This window comes from Ananas comosus, linkage group 8 (assembly GCF_001540865.1).
Source record: "Ananas comosus cultivar F153 linkage group 8, ASM154086v1, whole genome shotgun sequence".
Classification (NCBI taxonomy): Eukaryota; Viridiplantae; Streptophyta; class Magnoliopsida; order Poales; family Bromeliaceae; genus Ananas; species Ananas comosus.
This window is the reverse complement of record NC_033628.1, coordinates 880,881-900,358: the sequence shown is the minus strand read 5'-3', so window position 1 is coordinate 900,358 and position 19,478 is coordinate 880,881. Positions and strand designations below refer to the sequence as shown.

Below are 19,478 nucleotides of genomic sequence, written 5' to 3'. Positions count from 1 at the left end.
CCTGCCACCTTTAACTTATTAGAAATTTTAAACTCGTATCCTGAAAATTTAAGTTCTAGTTCTTACAATTGGAATTAGATATATCAAATTTCATAAAAGATAGTTTTAAACTTCTTTAAATCTAAGAAGATGTGGCAATTTGAGGTTTGAGCAGTATTATCGTAAACCTTTAACTGTTAAAACTTTATTAAACTAGTATTTTATTTGATACAGCTTTTTTATATTTTAAAATAAAGATCTTTGAAATTTATAGGATCTAGTCAAAATTGCCACACCTAGCAACTAAACTTGCGGGATTCTAACTTTTGGTTGTGATATCATGGCCTTGAGCCATGATATCTATCATATCATCGGATCGAGATATATATATATATATATATATATATATATATATATAATTTTGATATAATTTATTTACTAAGTAAACAATATTGAAAAAAACTAAAATTTTATTCCTAAGAAATTTATATACCCTAAATCATATTTAACGGTGTGGATCGTTGATTTGAACGCTCTAAGATCGAAAACAAACACTATAGTACCGGAGCTCGGTACTATAGATAATATAGTAACCTAATTCTATATATATATATATATATATATATATATATATATAAAACATATTTTTATTTTTATTTTTATTTTGTTCTTAAGCCCCAAAAATCGCAACATCTTTACAACATTTACACGGAATTTTCATTCTCATGGGATAATCCCATTGGATTGATTCTCATGGGATAATCCCATTATTGGATTGCTGCTCAAGTTGTTAAAAATATACATCAATTCACTTGGAACGTACAGAAACAACGCCCATGGTCTCGATTATAACTCAACCCAACCACTCTCACGCCACCCTACCGCCACACCAACAATCTCTTAAGTACAATCGAACCTGCGATCTCTGACTTTTATATCACTCGTCGGATCGTTGGAGCTAACCATTAATCTCAAAAGTTCAAACTGTTAAAAATACACAACCAACTCATTTAAAGCGTACAGGCGCATCGCCCCATAGGTATTGATTGTGGCTCGACTCAATCAATCTCATGTCGTTTCGAACATGACTCTATCCAACCCGATCTCATGTCGTTTCGAGCATGATTTGGCCCAACCCGACCTCCCGCCAGTTCAAACGTAACTCAGTCCAATCCGACCTTTTGCCATAGGACAGGATGCTGGTCCCTTTAAACCAACAAATCTCCTCGGCCATATCATATCTATTCATTCACAAATGACTTGATCCATCCAGAATGTTTAATTGCCTGAGTTCTGATACTATGGGCAAATTGGTTGCAGTTTGCAAACTGTAATTGCAGAAACATATGAAACAGCAATTGCTTTTGCTAAGTGATCTAGCTGAACTCTGCAACATTCTTATATCACCTTTCCAATTTCATGTTTATATGGAATGACGGCGGGGGCCGTACCGTGAAACATGAACAAACAAAGACAATCCAATGCAATATTATCATCTGATGCAATATTACGACAGAAAAGGAAAAGAACATTGAATCAATTATGATGAACTTCTGAATCGACCTTAGCAATTGTCGTCAAAATCCATGTACATCCTATAAGCATCTCTTTCTGAAGAATAGTAGCTTTTAACTGAGCAGTCGATCCGGAAACCGATCTTTGTGTAGAGGGAGACTGCAGGCGATCGTGTTGGATCGACATGGAGGCAAATCCGATGAACTCTCCTTTTTCTGCATTTTTCGACAGCTGCTTTTAGCAAGGCTTCTCCATAGCCCTTCCTTCTGTAATTTTCCTTCACTACAGGATCAGCACAGGAGTAAGAACACCAAACAAGAATACACATGATAAAGAAACCATAGAATTTTTCATCTTGGATTTTCGAACCCTGGCTACATTCCTGTCTAACAATCTCTCTTCGTAATTAGTTCACCTGCACGGCTCCTAACAAGTATTGGAAATTGAAGTTCAATAAGTAAAATATTCACCAATTTTCAAAAAGACAATAAAATAAAATAAAATAAAAGATTCAAGGATTACCCACACATCTTACCTACATGTTACTCTTAACATGTTCTAGAGCTACTTTCAAAGTTTGGAGCCAAAAACACATTGCCATCTGAACCCAATGAAAAGGAGGTTTCAATCTAGTCACATAAGAATGCCTCAACTTTGGTTTAACAACTAAATCACAGGATGCAAGAAAAAGAAAATCTAAAATACGAGTTCTAAGTAATTGAAATCTTCAGAGTGTTGCATGGTTAGTTGGATGGAACAACTCTAAACACTAAAACACGCATCTCTGAAGTAAAATGGCGAAGAAACGGAGAGGCAAATCCAAAATACAAATACGCGAGACGCAACTACACTATGCATCAAGTGGTGCATGGCTGCAGAACTGGGCTTATCGGACCGTCCATCTGAAATGCACACATCAGCTCAACCATTGGTGCGAATGCGATCCAATGATTGGCCAAATCAGAAGTCGAGATGCACTCCACCTTTATATGGACAATCTGATCAACTGGTGAGCAGGGGTTTCCTTGTATGCCAATCTGCGCCCTTCTCGAATAACTACGATGTGTAATGACGGCGATACAATCACATCAATGTAAGTTTTCTCTATGCGCCTTAACTTATTGTAATGTACACATGCGTAGGAAACTAGGAATAGGATACAACCATACTAATGTAACTTTTCATCTAACAATCAGAAATTTTTCGAGCAACATTAGTAAATGTAGGCAACAGAATAAGATATTTCGAACAGGCCTTTTAACAGGGATATTGTAGAAACAATTACAATCAGATACAAAAACTGCGGAAAGATGAGATTTTTAAGATTTAGCAAGTTGTAGCAAGCCCAACAAAGAAGAGCTTAGTCAACAATTTACAAAATGAATTGTGATTTTTTTCCCTCATTCCTAAAATTTACAACAAAATACATCTAGTAAATGATTCTAATTGAGAAAGCCTCGACATTAACACTCTGTTTGGCATCAGTAGTTATGAATTGGTTGGTAACTCTCTACAGATCATAACAAATTCGACCTCAAACCATTACAAATCACGGCAAATCAAATCAAAACACACCCACTAACATTTTCAAATAGGAAATCTAATCGGTTGAAATTTACAATTCCATAAAAATCAATGATTTAGAGGAGTCGAAACAAAGTGTAAATTAAAGGTGCATTGTTTACACACCTGCGAGTTTGGTGATGGAGGCGCATAGAGAAGTGACGAAGGAGTACATCACGTACCCTACGATCTCTTCTTCTTCTTCCTCCTCTTCTCCTTCGCCATTAGTGACCTTCGCGTACAACAACCCCGCGTTCTTCTTCCTGAGCTCCTCGTCGAAAAATTTCGCCATGGATTCGTGCTTGGGGAAGATCCTCTTCTCCATCCTCACAATTTGCTCGATCGCTCCTCGAGATTCTCTCCGACAAGAATCCAGCTCGGATATCGCCGCCGCCGCCGCCGCCGCCATCTGGTCGGGCGAGCGAGATGGGCGCGTCAGCGTTGGGGTTTCGCCAAAATATGAGATTTTTTTCGTTAACGTAAAAAAAAGTAATAATAAAAATCAAACTTTGGAAACGTTGATCTGAGCCGTCCAATCGTAAAAGAAGGGCTCCTAATTGTTGAATAGAAAATATAAAACAAATCCACTTTGTAGCTTATATTTTGTTTCAGATAATTTTAAAAAAATTTCAAATACTATCAGTGGGGTTTCACTTTTTTTTTTTTTTACTCTAGTACTATATAGTTTGAAGTGTTTGAATTTAGTACCTTATGATTTTTTTTTTATTATTTTTGTTAAATTAATGACAAAGTTAAAACCAAGAAGTACTAAAGTGAATATTCGATAAACTAGATGGGTGTCTGATGTTTTTTTTATATAATTTAACGAAATGTTAATGAAGGAGTTGATGAGAAAAAAAAAAAAACAAAGGATACTAAATTGATACATTTCAAACTACAAAATATTAAAGTGAGAAAGTGCGAAACTATATAGATAATATTTGAAGTTTGTGCTATAATTTAATATAGTATTAAAGTAGTGGCCATAAGCGTAATTTCGAGACTCATCAATTTTTTAGTATTATTTTTTTTATTTAATTTAAATTTATACTTTTGGCTTATACATTAGCTTTCATTTATTTTTAATAATCTATAACGTATTGAGAGCTTAGACCTAGCTTTGGAATTGCGGGTTTAAACCGATCCACTTTCATGTTATGAGAATGCTAAAAATTTAAAATTGCTCTAACTTTTTCTCCTTCAATATTTTAAAATGGTGGTGAAAATTAGCACTACAAAAGTACGACCATCATTTAGTAATGAAGGTAAAATTATTAAAAGTATTTTTAAATTTTGTTGGTCTTATAAAATAAAAAAGTATTTCAGATGACATTTCGGACGACGTAATCTCAAATTAAACCTATCACTATTGAATTAAAATGAGTTGGATAGAACCTCATAAATTATATCTTAACAAAGCGAATGTGATTTGCGTGACATATTATACTGTCCTAAAAACAAACTAATTTGAAACTAAATATGTGTTCTCCTTTCAATTCCAAATCAAGACTTGTTTATAAAGGACAAAAATTTGGTGGGCATTCGTTCCCAAACAATTTATTTGAGGACAGAGCCGCGTGTGTACGAGCGCCCATCATCACTGCCCTTTTCCCCTTTCTCTCTTTCTAAAAAAGGAGCCCACAAATTTTATTTTATTTTATTTTATTTTTTGCCGTTTCCCAGGTCGTGACGGGCGCTGCATAGGCATCGTCCCCGAACAAAATTGTTTGGGATGATGCCCACCAAATTTTTGTCCATTTATGAAGGGGTTTTAATTGGAGATTTATATTTCGAAAGAGAAGATACCAAACAACCAACTTAACTATCAATGGTGATAATTAATTTGAAACTCCTCTTTGTTTAAATTTTTGAACTAATATTATTATGCCGTCTAACTAAATAATAAATTAAAATTTTGTACAAGATATATTTGAATACACAACTTTATAGACAAAAATTTTATGAACATAGAATCGAAATAAAATTATTTGGAAATTATTCTAATTAGCGCTATAGGATGAGGCACGCCCATCCTAACCGTCCAAAAAAAATATTATTTTAACTTGATTAAAATAATTAAGAAATTTAATTTTTTTGGACGATTGTGATTGACGTGACTTGCCACACGGCGCCTATCCGACAATTCTAAAACAATTTTATTTCGAAATTATGTTGACAAAATTTTGTCCACAATTTTACTCCAGCAGGAATATGCTGCAATTATATATATATATCTTAATAATTTAAAAAGGAATCTTCTTCTTATTATTCGGCATCAGAAATTTTTTAAAAAACTAGGTGGCTTCAGTGTAACGGTTATTAAAAACAGCTAATTGTTGATTTGGGCCCGTGAAATGTGGGCCCTACACGTCAGCCTCATGTGGGAACAGAATCCACCGTCCAAGCAACACAGAGTGAATCACCACCGTCAAAAAGTAGGCGGCCACGATCGAATGATGGAGTATTGGACGGTGGATATCGCCTGTCCGCGTGCGCACTCCCCGAGACAACCGTGCGGGATTTTCTCTCTCTAGAGTTGAGACGAGTACAACACTTATCCACTCACACCGCTCTCTTCGTCTCCCTCGACGCTCTCTCTCTCTTTAGGAAACGCGAGGAATCGCTTCCGAATCTCCCCAAACCCTAGGAGCATCTCCCCCCTTCCTCTTCCTCTTCCTCTTCTTCTTCTCGTGTGGAAGTGTTCGACCTCGATCGATCGCGTTGGGAGCCCTGGTTGCGCGCGCTCTCTTTTTCCCCTTCTCTCCCGCTGTCAGAAGCTCCTCTGAGATCCAATGGAGATGGCCATGGAGATCGCCGAATCCCGCGCAGATCTCGCGCTTTCCGACGCTGGAGATGTGGTTCCGACGACGAAGCAGCGAGGGCAATCGATATGCAACCCGTGTTGTCCGCTGCAGCGGCAAGCCTTCCAGTACTAGGGTTTCGGCTCTTCGGAGTTGCGATTTTAGAGGTTCTTCTCTTTGCATCGCTGTTAATTACTGTTGAAAGGAGGAATCTTTGTTGGTTCTTGGCGTTTCTAGGGTTTCTGCGGCACAAAACTTGTTCCTTTCTTCTTCCACTTGAAGGAAATCGCATAATTGGGGATAGTTTTGGGGCTCTTGGGCGATTTATAAGGTTTTTATCTCCTCCTATGGCAGGAAAAGAACGAATACCACCGTTTTGCTTTGGATGTTGAATAATTTGTGCACGAAACTGGTTGGAATTCTAAATCTAGGGTTTCTTGAAGGTTAAATTTGCAGTATCGTTCTTTTAGGGTTTATCTGTTTTTAAACAGAGGGCTTTGAGAGGAAATTCAAGAATTCGGGGTAGGTAACATTTTGTATCATGGTGGGAAAGGAATTGGCTATCAGGAAAGTAGGGCCAGTTGATTTGAGAGAGGTCGCGGCAAAGACGACTCTCCGTGATGTGCGGCTTAAGGGGCATACGTATGTGGAGCTAAGACACGCAGGCAAGCGCATAATCTTTTTCTGCACCATTTGCCTTACTCCATGCTACAGCGACACCGTGTTGTTTGATCATCTTAAGGGAAATCTTCATGCTCGAAGGTATGCCGCTGCCAAAGTTACTCTCTTTGGTCCTGTTCCTTGGCCTTTTAATGATGGTGTTCTGTTCTTTAATAATATCCGTGAGAAAGATTTACTGTTATTAGCTCTGGATTCTCAAAAGAAAGCTTTGGTTGTCCGTAGTGAAACTGTTGATAATGAAAACGAAGTAACATCAAGGCTTAGAGATGATTTAAAGTCGCAAGATCGTCCTTTTGGTATTAGTAGCAATGTTAACAAAGTGACCACTAATGGGAATGGTGATAATCACTGCAGTAATGGCCATAAAAAACCTACAATAGCCGTAAATGGGCATAAAAGTTCTGGAAATGGTGGTTGTCTCATTATTCCTGGTGTCTTGCTTAAGGAGGTTGTTTCTAATCTGAGGGTCAGGTTTTTGGGGATTGGAAATGTTGCATATAAAATCAATGAAAACATTGAAGCTAAGGATAAGGTTACTAAGATATGGTGCGCGTGGTCTGGACAAGAGGCTTCTGATGGATCAGAGGAGATGAAGGACTCTCACCAATGTGATTTTGCTATAGTGAACTTTGTTTACACATATGATTTGGGTAGAAAGTGGGGTCCAGGTGATCAAGACCCTCCTCTATCTCCCAGCTCTTTCTTTATGATTGATGACTTGGGGCACTGGGGGAAGAAAAGGAAGAAGTCATTTTCAGATCATGAAAATTCCTCAGAACACAATAGTAGTAGCAATTCTCCCTCTGAAAACGGTTCTGGTCCTGATGGCTGTTCTGCTGATTCTTCTAGCCATCTGCAAATAGCGCGTCTGTCCAGCAAATCTGCTAGGAAAGAGTTGAGGAAGCAGAAGCGTCTTTGTTCTGAGAGAGCTTGTGATATCTGTGGGCAACCGATTCTTCCAGGAAAGGATGTTGCGACCTTGTTGAATTGCAAGACCGGAAATCTAGCTTGCAGCAGTAGAAATACAAATGGGGTGAGTAATTCGAAGGACATGCTAATTGGATATCTGTCATCATTTACTTTCTTCTTAGTTCTATTTGATTGAAGGCACCTAGCGATGACCTTCTGTTCTGAACTGTTTGTAAACTCTTATGTGTTTTCTTAGATTTGTTTGACAACATTAGGGAAAGGGAAAATGTAGTAGCAAACTTTTTCCCCCCTTTTGCTTCTTTCTTTTGGTGGGTGTGTGCAAACAAACCAAAAGGAAGCTCGTTCATGAGTGCCTTTAACCATGTAGAACTTGACTGAAAACAAAAGCACTGCCAAATGCTCCATAAATTTCAATTTCAAAATTTATTTTATTTTCATTCTTATTTGTAAAGTTAGATGGCACAATGTGATGGCTTTCACTTTAACATATCCAGGCTTTTCATCTATTCCATGCTTCCTGCCTTGTACATTGGATCCTTCTTTGTGAGTATGAGCTGTTGGTTGATCAATCCAATAGCATAAAAAGCATTCGGGGAAGGAAGGCAAGAACAGCTCTTAGAAATAAGATCTCGTCTATATTATGTCCAGAATGTCAGGGTACGGGCATCCATATCGAAGGACAAGAATTAGAGAAGCCAACTGTTTCTCTCTCTGAGGTTTGTGCTGCAGTATAACTGATATTCTTATTTAGGCCTAACATTATTTTTTGGGAAAGTTCTTTTCCTTGTGATTGATGCGGACGCTTACCATTGCTACATCATCTTTTCACATCAGATGTTTCTATATAAGCTCAAAGCCCTTGAGGCACACAAGGCATGGATGAAGAACCCTGAAGTCCTTCAAAAATGCTCCACTGGACTTTATTTTCCTCATGAATCCGAGGAAAATGCACAGGTTCATTCAGTGACACTCTTTTGTTTGTGCTTATCAAGAAGTGATTCTTTTTACAACTGGTTAACTGTATTTTCCATTGTGGTGTAGGAAAAGGTTATGCCCCTAAAGTTGCTTCATTTTTATCGGGCTGATGAATGACGCTGCTTGTCGAGAAGGCCTCCGATGTATGAGTGTTAGCATGTTGTAGATTTCTTAGGGTAGTTGTAAATAAGTCTGCATGAATGACACTGAAAGTCGTAGAAAAGAGCCGGCGTTAGTTGCCTGGCTTATGTAGTAATTTCTATGGTTTCTGATTTGCATTTCACAGTCATTAGTCATGTATGTAGCTGTATGTTGACCCAGTGATCTGCTACTTTATGTAACCATGTATATTCCAGTTCTATGCAGTGCTTGAACTTACAGGCTACTTCGAAAAGAATCACGCTCGTTTATTCTCGTGTCTAAGTATGTGGTTTTAATCTTTCATGAACTATAGTTTTATGAGCAACTGTGACAAAGGTGTAACGTGGATCATATGAAATTGTTCGTTTTAGAAATTTGTGTTCAAGAATTGTCCATCATGGGGATGCATCTGGAAACATTATCTCATATGCAAAATCAGGAACTCATCTGACCTGTGGTTGATTCTCTGGTAGGATACACAAAGAGACCAAATAGCCAACACTGCAAACACTAGTTTTTTCTTCTTTTTGAGAAATGAGGAAATTAATCATCTCTTAATGTTTTTTTTTTTTCTCATTATCTTTTAGTTCTTTTTCTTTTCTTTTTTGGACAGGGACAGGTACATAAACAATGGTTGGGGGATCATTCTCCCAATACCCGAGCATATATATACCATGAATGAAAGGTTCTTCTATTCGTCTCTCGGAACCACTCAAATTATTATGTGTGGGCATATTACGAGTGTTAGATCGAGTGGACCAAGCGTGGTAAATAAGCACTCACTAGACCTGAGTAAACCCCCTCCCCCATATATTTTTTAATAATTTAAAGAAAGCGCGGCGTACGGTCCACGTGGTAGACTCGGTCCACCGATTCCCCGGGCGAATCGCTTTCGACATCGAGCATAAAGCCCACTCGTTACCAAAAGGATCACGGCTTTTTGAGGCCCAAATTTAAAAAGCGAAAAAGCCCAAAACCATTTACTCCTCTCCTCTCTCCTCGTCTCCTTCCCCAAATCCTGCGACCTCTCCTCTTCTACTCTCTCTCCTCCGCCATGGATTCGGCGGTGAAGGACATCAAGTCGAAGGCGGAGCTCGACGAGGCCGTCAATGGAGCCTCCCCGGTGATCCTCCACTTCTGGGCGTCGTGGTGCGAGGCCTCGAAGCCGATGGACCAGGTCTTCGCCCACCTCGCCACCGATTTCCCCCACGCCCGATTCTTCCGGGTACTACCCTTTCCCCTCTTTGTGCTGTTTATGTTGCTCTCTCGAATGATACTAGCCTCGGCCGATGTGGTGCTCGATGCCGATAGATTGGCTGGGGTTTAGGGTTTTGTTCTCCGAGCTGTGGGTCTAGGTTTTATGGTTATTTGGTCGGTGAAAGGAACTTGTTTTTTTTTTTTAAATAATCCGTTCATCTTTTGACTTGTGTAAAGATTCTAGTTTTGATCGACTTTATGTTTGGTTTCTCTTCCACTCTAGGAAGCTCCTAACTTTGGCTGATTGGATGTTCGATGCGTCTGGATTAATCGTGGTTTAGGGTTTTGTCTTTTTGTCCTTTAGGGTTTGGGGTTAAGTGGTTGAGGAAAGGAACTGGAATCCCTCTTTTTGTATCCGATTGTCTCTTGATTTGTTGGAAGATTCTAATTTGATGGATTATGTGAAAGGGTTTGGTGCTCTTGTTTTGATTTTTATGTGGTGGGAGAATTAAGGTTCTTTTATTGGGTGGTAGAAACTGAGCACTATTACAAGTATTTGTGGGTTGGCCTTTTGTTTGTTATCCGAATGCTAGGTCTACTATTATGCGAAATCAGAAGGAATTATTATAGGACCTAGAGTTGTCTCTGCAAAGAGTCTCACTTTTTACTCTGTTATTGGATGAAGTAATATTACGTTTTTTGAGATTCAGTATCCAAAGATTATGCCCGACATATGTCCTTAGCATACTCGTTGATGTGCATGTGCGCGTGCACACACATGCCCCTGCTGAGCGTAAGGTTCCTGATTATGGTATCATATCCACCCGTCGAAGGTATTTTCATGTGTATAGAATATTCACTGTAATCTATGATGGTAATATTATCTGATCTAGAAATTTTGGTCTGACTGCATTTCAGATATTTAGCTCTTGTTCGATATATATACATTTATTGTTTAATAACAGCTTCTGCTTGACATCAATCACTTATCAGGTGGAAGCAGAAGAACAGCCTGAAATATCAGAGGCTTATGCAGTTTCAGCAGTGCCTTATTTTGCTTTTTGCAAGGTTGGTGGATCATCTTACTTGTAATTTGTGTGTAATAAGATTTCCTGCGGCTATCTACTCACTTTCTTTGTTACCTTAAATAAGTATTTCTGAGTCTATAAATTGACAAACTGTGTTATTGAGCTAGATATTTTTCTAAATGTTATTGTTCTGTTGGTTTGTCATAACTTTTCTGAATAATGATTCCTAAGTAATTTTGTTAATATGAGTTTAGGTAAGAATGCTTGTATATTTGGCTAAGGGAAGTCAATTTGCTTCATGTAGATGATTCATGGTATGCACTTCTCTTAGCACTCTAAATTGCTGATATGATAGTTTGTATTGCAAAATTTGGTGCAGGAAATAACCCATGCACGCTTGTCAGGAAATATCACTTTTTTGACCTGATATAATGTTTTGAATTAGTCTCATGACTTAATAGCTTGAAAGCTTGAAAGACTATTTTCTCATGGCCCCCTCTGATAACAACAAATTGAGTATGTTACACAGAGAGATTGACTCAGTCAGTGTGTGGAAGTTAGAGCATTACTTAGTTGTATGTTAGCCAAAACATCCATCATCTGCCCAGCATTTGTAAAGTAAGTTATTGTCGAATGCTGTCGACAAAATCTGCTAGCCTTATATTCTCTAAGACTAAACTATAGTGACTTGTAATCTAGAGTTGTTGGAAGTTTGATTGAACTTCTAGGTGCCTGTTTTATTTTTTATTTTTCTTTATAAATGCATCTCTCCTGTTAGCCTTGTGACCATATTATTATCTATATAAAACTTCCGAAGATTGATTTTGAGTAAAATTAAGATTTAATTTATTCACAGACATTTACGAGGTAAAGAATCTTGGATAGCATTTGTGGATCTTAGATATTCCTAAATCTTTATCTCATGCAAATGCATTTCGTTTACCTTGGTACTTTGATGAAATTAAATTTCTCCATAATTTCATTCTGCTTTTCAGTTTCTAGCTTGCTATACTCCATTCAATTGATAGTACCGGGAGTAAGATGGAACTATGAAAGAAGCTAAAAATTAATGTATTTGAGCTCAGAATAAATTAATGGAGTCAGTCTCTAAAACTGTGGTGTTATATGGTCCAAACTAAGGAGATAATTCTCATGCAGTTGTTTCGTTCAGACTACACTGACATTCATTGCCATTTTCAGGATGGTAAAATTGTTGATACCCTGGAAGGTGCAGACCCAGCCAGTTTGGCTAACAAAGTTGCAAAAGTTGCTGGACCCGCTAACCTAGCTGAGTGTGCTGCTCCCGCCAGCCTTGGGGTCGCTGCTGGCCCTGCAGTGATTGAAAAAGTTCAAGAGCTCGCCAAGCAAAACGGTTCTTCTCAAACCGTAAGCCCAAGGTCCGACCTCAGCGATTCATTGAAGGAGCGGCTACAACAGCTTGTGAACTCGCACCCTGTTTTCCTTTTCATGAAAGGAAATCCCGAGCAACCAAAATGCAGGTTCAGTCGTAAAGTTGTCGAAATTCTGGAGGAGGAAGGAGTTCAGTTCGGTAGCTTTGATATACTCTCAGATAATGAAGTCCGTGAAGGGATGAAGAAGTTCTCCAACTGGCCAACTTTCCCACAGCTCTTTTGCAAGGGCGAGCTTATCGGTGGCTGTGATATTGTAGTTGCTATGCATGAAAGCGGCGAATTGAAAGATGTATTTAAAGAAAATGATATTCCTATTCAATCTCAAGAATCAAAAGGGGATTCAGACTCCACGGGCCTAAGTGCTACATTGGCATCACGCCTTGAAACCCTGATTAATTCGAGTCCTGTCATGGTGTTTATGAAGGGGACTGCTGAAGAACCCAAATGTGGGTTTAGTAACAAAGTCGTCGAAATTCTCAAGCAAGAAAAAGTCCCTTTTCAGACCTTCGACATCCTTACAGATGATGAAGTGAGGCGGGGACTAAAGGTGTTCTCCAACTGGCCTAGCTATCCTCAACTCTATGTGAAAGGAGAACTTATTGGGGGGTCAGATATTGTACTGGAGATGCATAAAAGCGGGGAACTGAAAAAGATTTTTGCCGAGAAAGGGATTGCTCCGAAAGAAACACTAGAGGACCGTATTAAAAGTTTGATCAACTCATCAGAGGTTACCCTTTTCATGAAGGGGACGCCGGATGCGCCCCGCTGCGGCTTCAGCTCGAAGGTGGTTAATGCTTTGAGGCAGGAAGGGATTAGCTTCGGTTCGTTTGACATACTGTCGGACGATGAAGTGCGGCAGGGTTTGAAGACATTTTCTAACTGGCCGACCTATCCCCAACTTTACTACAAAGGTGAGCTCATAGGGGGCTGTGATATCGTGCTGGAACTGCTTAATAGCGGTGAGCTCAAATCCACCCTCTCTGAGTAACTAGCATATTTATCGGCATCAAAATAATGAACTATGGAACAGTGTTCTCTCTATAGCATAAGTGTTCGATCTGAGTTAGACTATGTTAATGTGTTCAGGATTCTTACTTTGAGTGGGACTGGGTCCTCCAAATTGCTACATTTAAGTGATGCTTTCTTGAGAGTTACATTCCTCTTAGTTCTCATGTCATAATAGACTTTAACTGCTGGTGATGAATGCGACTTCTGAAAAATCCCTTTTTTTTGGCCGTTTGTAATGTTTTGCTTTCTGAGTCGTAATTGGCATATCAATTGATAAATCATTTGTAGTTACGATACTGAGTTGGTTTCTGTTCATTTCAGTGTTAAATCTCTGCCTAGGAACTCACTGTGATATTGAATTGGGTGACTTTTATTTCTTTACTCTATACCAGAAGTTCTCTTCTCTATCATTACATTTTGTAATTGCCTTATCTTTTTACTCGTATCAATTTCCACTCCTTGGTAATGTTTTGTACATGGAAATTCTATTATGATAATTGGGAAATGTTGTGGGTAATATTGCTCTTATAGATTGCTGATGTATTGTCGTACTAATAATATATTTAAGGGAACCGTAGCGGTACTTGTAATGATCATACTTTAATTGCTCTTTTTTAATAAGATCTAGATCTATTCCCAACAGGAAAGATTATGAAATTCCTCTTCCATCCTATTCAAAGATTACTTGGTGAAAATTTTCATCATGAATGCAAAGCAAAAAGGAAAAGGAGAGACATTTTTCCACCAGTTCCCCATTAGTACCGAAACATGACTAGAAATATGAACCCAAGGGAATACATTAAGATTTTAAACTCAAAATCTCTTTAGTTTCTTTATTTTCCTCTATACCATCATCTTTCATACTCTTCAGAAGATCATCAACTTCTCTCCCCGCTCGCGTGCGGGCCCTGATCAATGTGTGATACATCTCCCTATCCATGGGCACCGCAATTCTCAACAAACCAATAAAAGTCTCAACCTCCTTGAGATCGCCTTGTTCGCTGAGATGATTTAGTATACTTTTAACTATAGCAGCATTTGGCCCCCACCCAGTGTTAGGGACATAAACGCAAAGCGCGTTCTTCATCAACTCATGCGCCTTCTCTATCTCCCCTTTCTCCGCGTAACCCGTGGCCACGATCCCCCAACTACTCGAAGGGGGCGTCTTTCCTTTCTTCACAAAGTCATCAAGAAGAGCCTCGGCTTTCTCTAAAAGCCCTTTATGCCTGTACCCGGTAAGAAGAACATTGGGGACGCGAAAGTCTAATGCATTGCCGCTACTCTCCCACTCCTTCAGCAAAGCTTCGGCTTCTTCTAGCTCCCCGAGCTTCACAAGCCCCCCGAGCATCGTCGTGTAATCTCGATTGATATACTTCTTGCAGTTCTCCTTTTGAAGATCCCATAATCTCCGCATCTCCGACTTATTCTCTAGATGGCCGTACAGAGAAATCAGATGGTTATAGCCAGGGCCGTGCCGTTTGTCAAGCTTCTCCTCTGCTTTCTTTAGCGCAGAAACAGCTTTTTCCACAAGCTCCGCTTTTATATAGATGCTCGCAACCACCGCATACGTGTTCCAATCGACCACAATTTGCGGCTGATGTTCCATCTCCTCTAGAACCTTCTCCATTCCATATATATCCGACCTTGTCCCGTAAGAATTTATGCATATTCGGTAGCTAAAATTGTCGGGATAGACTCCATTGTTCTTCATTTCGGCGAGCACCGACGGGACCTTTTCGTGTTGCCCTGTGTTCGTGTAGAGACACATGATGTCGTTGTAAGGAAGGGGGGAGAATGCTAAACCCATTTCTTTCATCTTCTTCATGTGAGATAAGGATTTCTCTATTTGGCGCTCTCTCACGTAACAGTTCAAAAGGGCGCCGTAGGTTTTCTCGGTTTTGTTCTTTTCGTCCAAGCTATTAAAGTAGGTCTCGGCAGATGCCGATCCATGAACTTCGCCGATTAAATCGAGCTGTACAGCATGGTCGCTCGGCATGAATGTTATTTTGCTCTTGTTCTTCATCCACTCAGAGACCTGTTTCCGCAAGAGTGTAAAGCAATCTATGAAACACCAGAGATATTGTTGAATGAACATGAAAGAAGGAAACAAGAAAGCAAAAGACCATCCTTCAATGATCTTATTATTTTTCTTTTTAAATTTATATTAGATCAAAATTTACACAAGAATCTCATTTTACAAGTGATTAAAAAGTTTATATCACAATGGACCAATTACGATCAACTTACGCAAACTTTCACCGCCTAATGCAAATTCTTACTCCACACTACTTAACACAATTAGTCGAATCTCCTTAACCAATATCGAACACAATTACTAAATAAAATTTCCAGAAATTTAACTAAATTATGATGTGTAATTCCATCCAAATCAATCCCCCAAACAGGGTGTGAATCAATGCCGCCGATAACTCCATCTTTCACTGATTCAGCAACATATATGGAGAACTCTTCATGAACGGGATAAAGCAAACACCTTTAAGGCATTGGTTTCATACTAACCAATATCGTGCACGGTTAGTAAACCAAACTTCTAAATCGATGAACTTTTTTCGCAGAGGAAATAAAGCAAACACCTTTACGGCATGAATTCGATACGAACCTCGAGCGCTTGTTTGAACCGGCGCCGTTTCCGGAGCTCCCTCACCACGTTCTGGAGCTCGACGGGGCGCGCGGAGTTGCCCTTGTCGATCCACCGTTCGATCTCCGGGACGAGGCTGATGCTGGGGTGCCCCAACGGCCAGATCGTGGATTGGAGGCTGGGGCGCGGAGGAGCTCGCTTCGTGCAATAGGAGCTGCTCCAATGGCGGAATCGGAGGGCGCTTCGGAGGCGATTCGCGACGGAGAAGAGCGCTGAGCCCATGGCGGAGCCGCAACAACGACGACGACGACGACGACGAGAAGTTCGGGATTTTGTGAGGGTTTTAGAAGTTGGGACGAAGGGCTAATTTGTAAAAATGGAAAAGTTTATGGGCTGGCCCATAAATAAGATTTAGAATTTCTTTTTGGGCTGGATTGTGGGCCAGTAATTTCATATTACGGCCCAAATAGGGTTTAAGCCCTTAACCCCTCCCTCGTCCTTAGTCGAAGGATCAAAACCCTCGCCATTGTTGGGGACCTCAACACACCGTAGGAGCATGGAGCTCCTCCGCCCCCGCAATGGAGGTCCTCTCCTTCTCAGGCTCCTCCGATCCATAGCTACGACTAGGGTTTCTCTCTCGACGGCGACGGAGGTGTCGTCACGGGCCCCGCCCCTGCATGACTCCCTCTACAACCGGGTGGTCATGGTCGCGAACCCTAGGCTCCCCATCGTCCCCGTACTCGAGAGGTGGGTCGAAGAGGGAAACGCCGTGGGTAAGGGGGATCTCCAATCCATTGTCAAGAAGATGAAGACGATGAGGCGATACTCTCACGCCCTCGAGGTCCCTCTCCTTCTCTCTATGTTAAACTTTCTTTTGATTTCGTTAAATGGTATGGTTTGTGTTAATGTCTCCGCTTACACCTGTGTTGGATATCATGTGGACTATGCCTCGTTCATTGAGAGGAGAAGTAATGGAATAGAGAAAGGATGAGCATTGAGGCCATTTAATGGTGGATGTAGGGAACTGAACCACGAATTCTTCGAATTTTGAAGACCATGTTACAAGAAGATCAATCTTGCAGGAAATGGCCCAAAAATAGTGTTAATTAACGAGTTTGAGTGTAGTCGATTGAAATGACCAACTTGGTTTTTTGTGCTGAGAGATTAGAAGACAATTTATCCTACTTCACAACCTAGGAAAGTTATTTACTTTTGCACAAAATCAGCATACAAATAGCGTTCGAAAAGGCTAAATTTTAGAAAACACCTGATAGAATAATTGAAGATGGTGCTTAATCTTCCACTTTTTGTATGTTGACAAGCACTATTTCTTCGACTAGTGCATTTACTGATGTTTCAAAATAGTGTCAGATGGCTTGTGAGTTGTGATAGACATATTCGTGCTGTTACACATATTGCATATAGCATGTACAAGCTCAGAGGTGTTACTTATAAGGACCTTATGACAGGTCACGTACTTCCTTTATAATGATAATGCCAAAAGTATCCGCACTCTCGGCTTTCGTAAACATCTTTATCATGGGAAAACTATGGTCGAAGTATAATATTTTTTTTGAAACTCTTTGGTTAAATGCTTGACATCAAGCACATGAACGAACTTCAAGTGTTAAAAACAGGAGACGAAGAAGATAACAATGGTTCGACTGCTATCATATCAGTTTGCTATATGTAATAAAAGGAAGTTGTGTTTGCCAATAGCTTTTTTCTATAAGATAAACCCATATTAAGAAAGGAAAGCTTTGTTGAATTGTTCTATTATGCTTGTTTACTAGACACTGTTAAGTTTATAGTGCTAACGTTTAATTCTTCTGTGACCTGATATTAAAATTAATGAATGCTTCAGATATCTATGTGGATGAGTGATCGGAGGTATTTTCCCATATCACCTGGTGACGCTGCATACCGGCTCGAGTTGATCAGTAAAGTTCATGGCCTTGAGAATGCTGAGACTTATTTTAATAACTTGCCCCAACAACTAAAAGTCTATCAGCCCTACGGTGCTCTCCTCCGCTGCTACGCAGAAGAGAAAGCTGTCGAGAAAGCAGAAGCCCTCTTTGAGAGGATGAAGGAATTGAATATGGTCACATCATATGCTTATAGTGCACTAATGAAGCTCTATTGCAACATGGGACAGCCTGACAAAGTTCATTCCATATTCCAGTCTATGGAGGAGAAGGGTGTTATTCCTGACGTATTCAGTTACGACATTCTAATCGAAGCATATGCTAGTGCTGCTGATATTCAAGGAATAGAAAACATGTTTGAAAGGATTAAAAACCAGAAGAATTTAGTTAACTGGCACATTTATGCAGTTGCTGCGACAGGTTTCATAAACGCTGGGTTACCAGACAAAGCTTTGGTAGCGCTCAGGGAATCAGAGAAGCTAATACCTAAAAATAAGGGTCAAGTTGCATTTGGATACTTGCTCTCCGTATGTGCTGATATTGGAAATAAAAACGAATTATACCGCATTTGGAATACCTATAAATTACGTGAGAGGGCGTCCAATTCTATGTATATGTGCATGATCAGTCTGTTACTTAAGAAGATGGACGATATAGAAGCTGCGGAGACAATCTTAAAGGAGTGGGAATCAAAATTCAGCTTCTATGATTTCCGGGTCCCGAATTTGCTGATTGGAGCTTATTGCGCAAAAGGGCTTTTGGGAAAAGCAGAAGCTCTGGTGAGTGAAGCCGTCGAGAATGGTAAAACGCCTTTTGCCAATACGTGGGACCGAATGGCAAGTGGGTACTTTAAGGATGGGCAGATCTCCAAGGGAGTAGAGATGACAAAGAGAGCACTCGTGGCGGGCCAAATTGGATGGAAGCCGAATCCTAGGAATGCGATTGAAAGCTTGAATCACTTCTTGGAACAGCAGGATGTTGAAGCAGCAGAGGAGCTCGTGAGGTTGTTGAAGCGCTTAGTACCCTTAACGACAGATGTTTACAATTATTTGTTGAGGATTTATTTAAGTGCCGGTAAACCGCTCTCCGACCTGCTTGAGAGAATGAGGAATGATGGGATTGAGGAGGATGAACAAACAGCTAGAATTCTCGAGGGGAAAAGTTCGACAGATGTTGAGTTTGAAGAGAACAAAAGTTGAGTACACCCAAAAATCTTATTTTCTGCAGTAAAACTCCGAAAACCTTGGCATTTCGTTCGATCCAGTATTGCAACAATACGAGGCCCGTCGTAGCTGGAAATTCGGGGGTTTTCAATGGAAAAGCAGTTAAAGAGAAAAATCTGTCAGATGCTCTTTGTATTCAAAACTCAGGTTGTCTAACTCAATTAATGATGCTTATACATGTTAAACTACTAAATGATGGGTTGTGGCTGAACTTGCGTGGATTAAATTATCCCAGAGTAATATGTAACTTTAATTGTTTCTGTTGAACCTTGTCCTGGAATGGAAATGAGAATTGGAGAAAAATTACTGGAAATTTTGTGTTCTGATGCTTTTCTGTTTCCAGAATCTAACTCATAAGCTTAAAATGCGTATGTTTGTGATTTCTATAGTAGAGGAGTTGTTCAAGAAGTTGATTTCGACACGTCGCTGGTGGACCTGCACTGAAGTTAAAGAGTTTTAGGTCGATGAATTACATCGAATAAATCGGTTTAGTTTTACACC

General features: G+C 39.7%; 5 protein-coding genes across 7 annotated transcripts; 3 read left to right on the top strand and 2 right to left on the bottom strand.

Moving 5' to 3' along the window:
- On the bottom strand, window positions 1,375–3,528 carry LOC109713787 (putative ribosomal-protein-alanine acetyltransferase). Of its 3 annotated transcripts, XM_020237978.1 has the most exons (3): window positions 3,184–3,528; window positions 2,030–2,095; window positions 1,697–1,776 (listed from the first exon to the last, which is right to left on the bottom strand). In XM_020237978.1, exons 1-2 carry the CDS (start codon window positions 3,464–3,466, stop codon window positions 2,043–2,045), a joined length of 336 nt encoding a protein of 111 aa, XP_020093567.1. In that variant the 5' UTR covers window positions 3,467–3,528; the 3' UTR covers window positions 1,697–1,776; window positions 2,030–2,042. The 3 variants fall into 3 exon arrangements, with proteins under 3 accessions (XP_020093565.1, XP_020093567.1, XP_020093568.1); XM_020237976.1 differs by lacking the exon at window positions 2,030–2,095 and having other exon boundaries at window positions 1,375–1,776; window positions 3,184–3,526; XM_020237979.1 differs by lacking the exons at window positions 1,697–1,776; window positions 2,030–2,095 and adding an exon at window positions 1,785–1,920 and having other exon boundaries at window positions 3,184–3,527.
- On the top strand, window positions 5,605–8,867 carry LOC109713626. The gene is made up of 4 exons (XM_020237776.1): window positions 5,605–7,572; window positions 7,964–8,185; window positions 8,304–8,423; window positions 8,511–8,867. Exons 1-4 carry the CDS (start codon window positions 6,400–6,402, stop codon window positions 8,559–8,561), a joined length of 1,566 nt encoding a protein of 521 aa, XP_020093365.1. The 5' UTR covers window positions 5,605–6,399; the 3' UTR covers window positions 8,562–8,867.
- Window positions 9,512–13,521, top strand: LOC109713627 (monothiol glutaredoxin-S11-like). The gene is made up of 3 exons (XM_020237777.1): window positions 9,512–9,810; window positions 10,776–10,850; window positions 12,011–13,521. The coding sequence occupies exons 1-3, from the start codon at window positions 9,640–9,642 to the stop codon at window positions 13,208–13,210; spliced, it is 1,446 nt and encodes a 481-aa protein (XP_020093366.1). The 5' UTR covers window positions 9,512–9,639; the 3' UTR covers window positions 13,211–13,521.
- On the bottom strand, window positions 13,957–16,200 carry LOC109713737 (pentatricopeptide repeat-containing protein At4g21705, mitochondrial-like). Its single transcript, XM_020237916.1, has 2 exons — window positions 15,851–16,200; window positions 13,957–15,265 (listed from the first exon to the last, which is right to left on the bottom strand). Exons 1-2 carry the CDS (start codon window positions 16,109–16,111, stop codon window positions 14,030–14,032), a joined length of 1,497 nt encoding a protein of 498 aa, XP_020093505.1. The 5' UTR covers window positions 16,112–16,200; the 3' UTR covers window positions 13,957–14,029.
- On the top strand, window positions 16,349–19,290 carry LOC109713565 (pentatricopeptide repeat-containing protein At2g20710, mitochondrial-like). Its single transcript, XM_020237679.1, has 2 exons — window positions 16,349–16,670; window positions 17,694–19,290. The coding sequence occupies exons 1-2, from the start codon at window positions 16,386–16,388 to the stop codon at window positions 18,951–18,953; spliced, it is 1,545 nt and encodes a 514-aa protein (XP_020093268.1). The 5' UTR covers window positions 16,349–16,385; the 3' UTR covers window positions 18,954–19,290.

Bases quoted from the DNA above. Each gene is read 5' to 3' on its own strand.
- LOC109713787 (XM_020237976.1), bottom strand. From the start codon at position 3,466: ATGGCGGCGGCGGCGGCGGCGGCGATATCCGAGCTGGATTCTTGTCGG. The intron at 1,777-3,183 runs GTGTGTAAACAA...CTGATCCTGTAG, and splicing joins CTCCATCACCAAACTCGCAG to TGAAGGAAAATTACAGAAGG.
- LOC109713626 (XM_020237776.1), top strand. From the start codon at position 6,400: ATGGTGGGAAAGGAATTGGCTATCAGGAAAGTAGGGCCAGTTGATTTG. The intron at 7,573-7,963 runs GTGAGTAATTCG...TAACATATCCAG, and splicing joins GCAGTAGAAATACAAATGGG to GCTTTTCATCTATTCCATGC. The intron at 8,424-8,510 runs GTTCATTCAGTG...ATTGTGGTGTAG, and splicing joins AATCCGAGGAAAATGCACAG to GAAAAGGTTATGCCCCTAAA.
- LOC109713627 (XM_020237777.1), top strand. From the start codon at position 9,640: ATGGATTCGGCGGTGAAGGACATCAAGTCGAAGGCGGAGCTCGACGAG. The intron at 9,811-10,775 runs GTACTACCCTTT...ATCACTTATCAG, and splicing joins CCCACGCCCGATTCTTCCGG to GTGGAAGCAGAAGAACAGCC. The intron at 10,851-12,010 runs GTTGGTGGATCA...TGCCATTTTCAG, and splicing joins CTTATTTTGCTTTTTGCAAG to GATGGTAAAATTGTTGATAC.
- LOC109713737 (XM_020237916.1), bottom strand. From the start codon at position 16,111: ATGGGCTCAGCGCTCTTCTCCGTCGCGAATCGCCTCCGAAGCGCCCTC. The intron at 15,266-15,850 runs GTTCGTATCGAA...TTGCGGAAACAG, and splicing joins GGTTCAAACAAGCGCTCGAG to GTCTCTGAGTGGATGAAGAA.
- LOC109713565 (XM_020237679.1), top strand. From the start codon at position 16,386: ATGGAGCTCCTCCGCCCCCGCAATGGAGGTCCTCTCCTTCTCAGGCTC. The intron at 16,671-17,693 runs GTCCCTCTCCTT...TGAATGCTTCAG, and splicing joins GATACTCTCACGCCCTCGAG to ATATCTATGTGGATGAGTGA.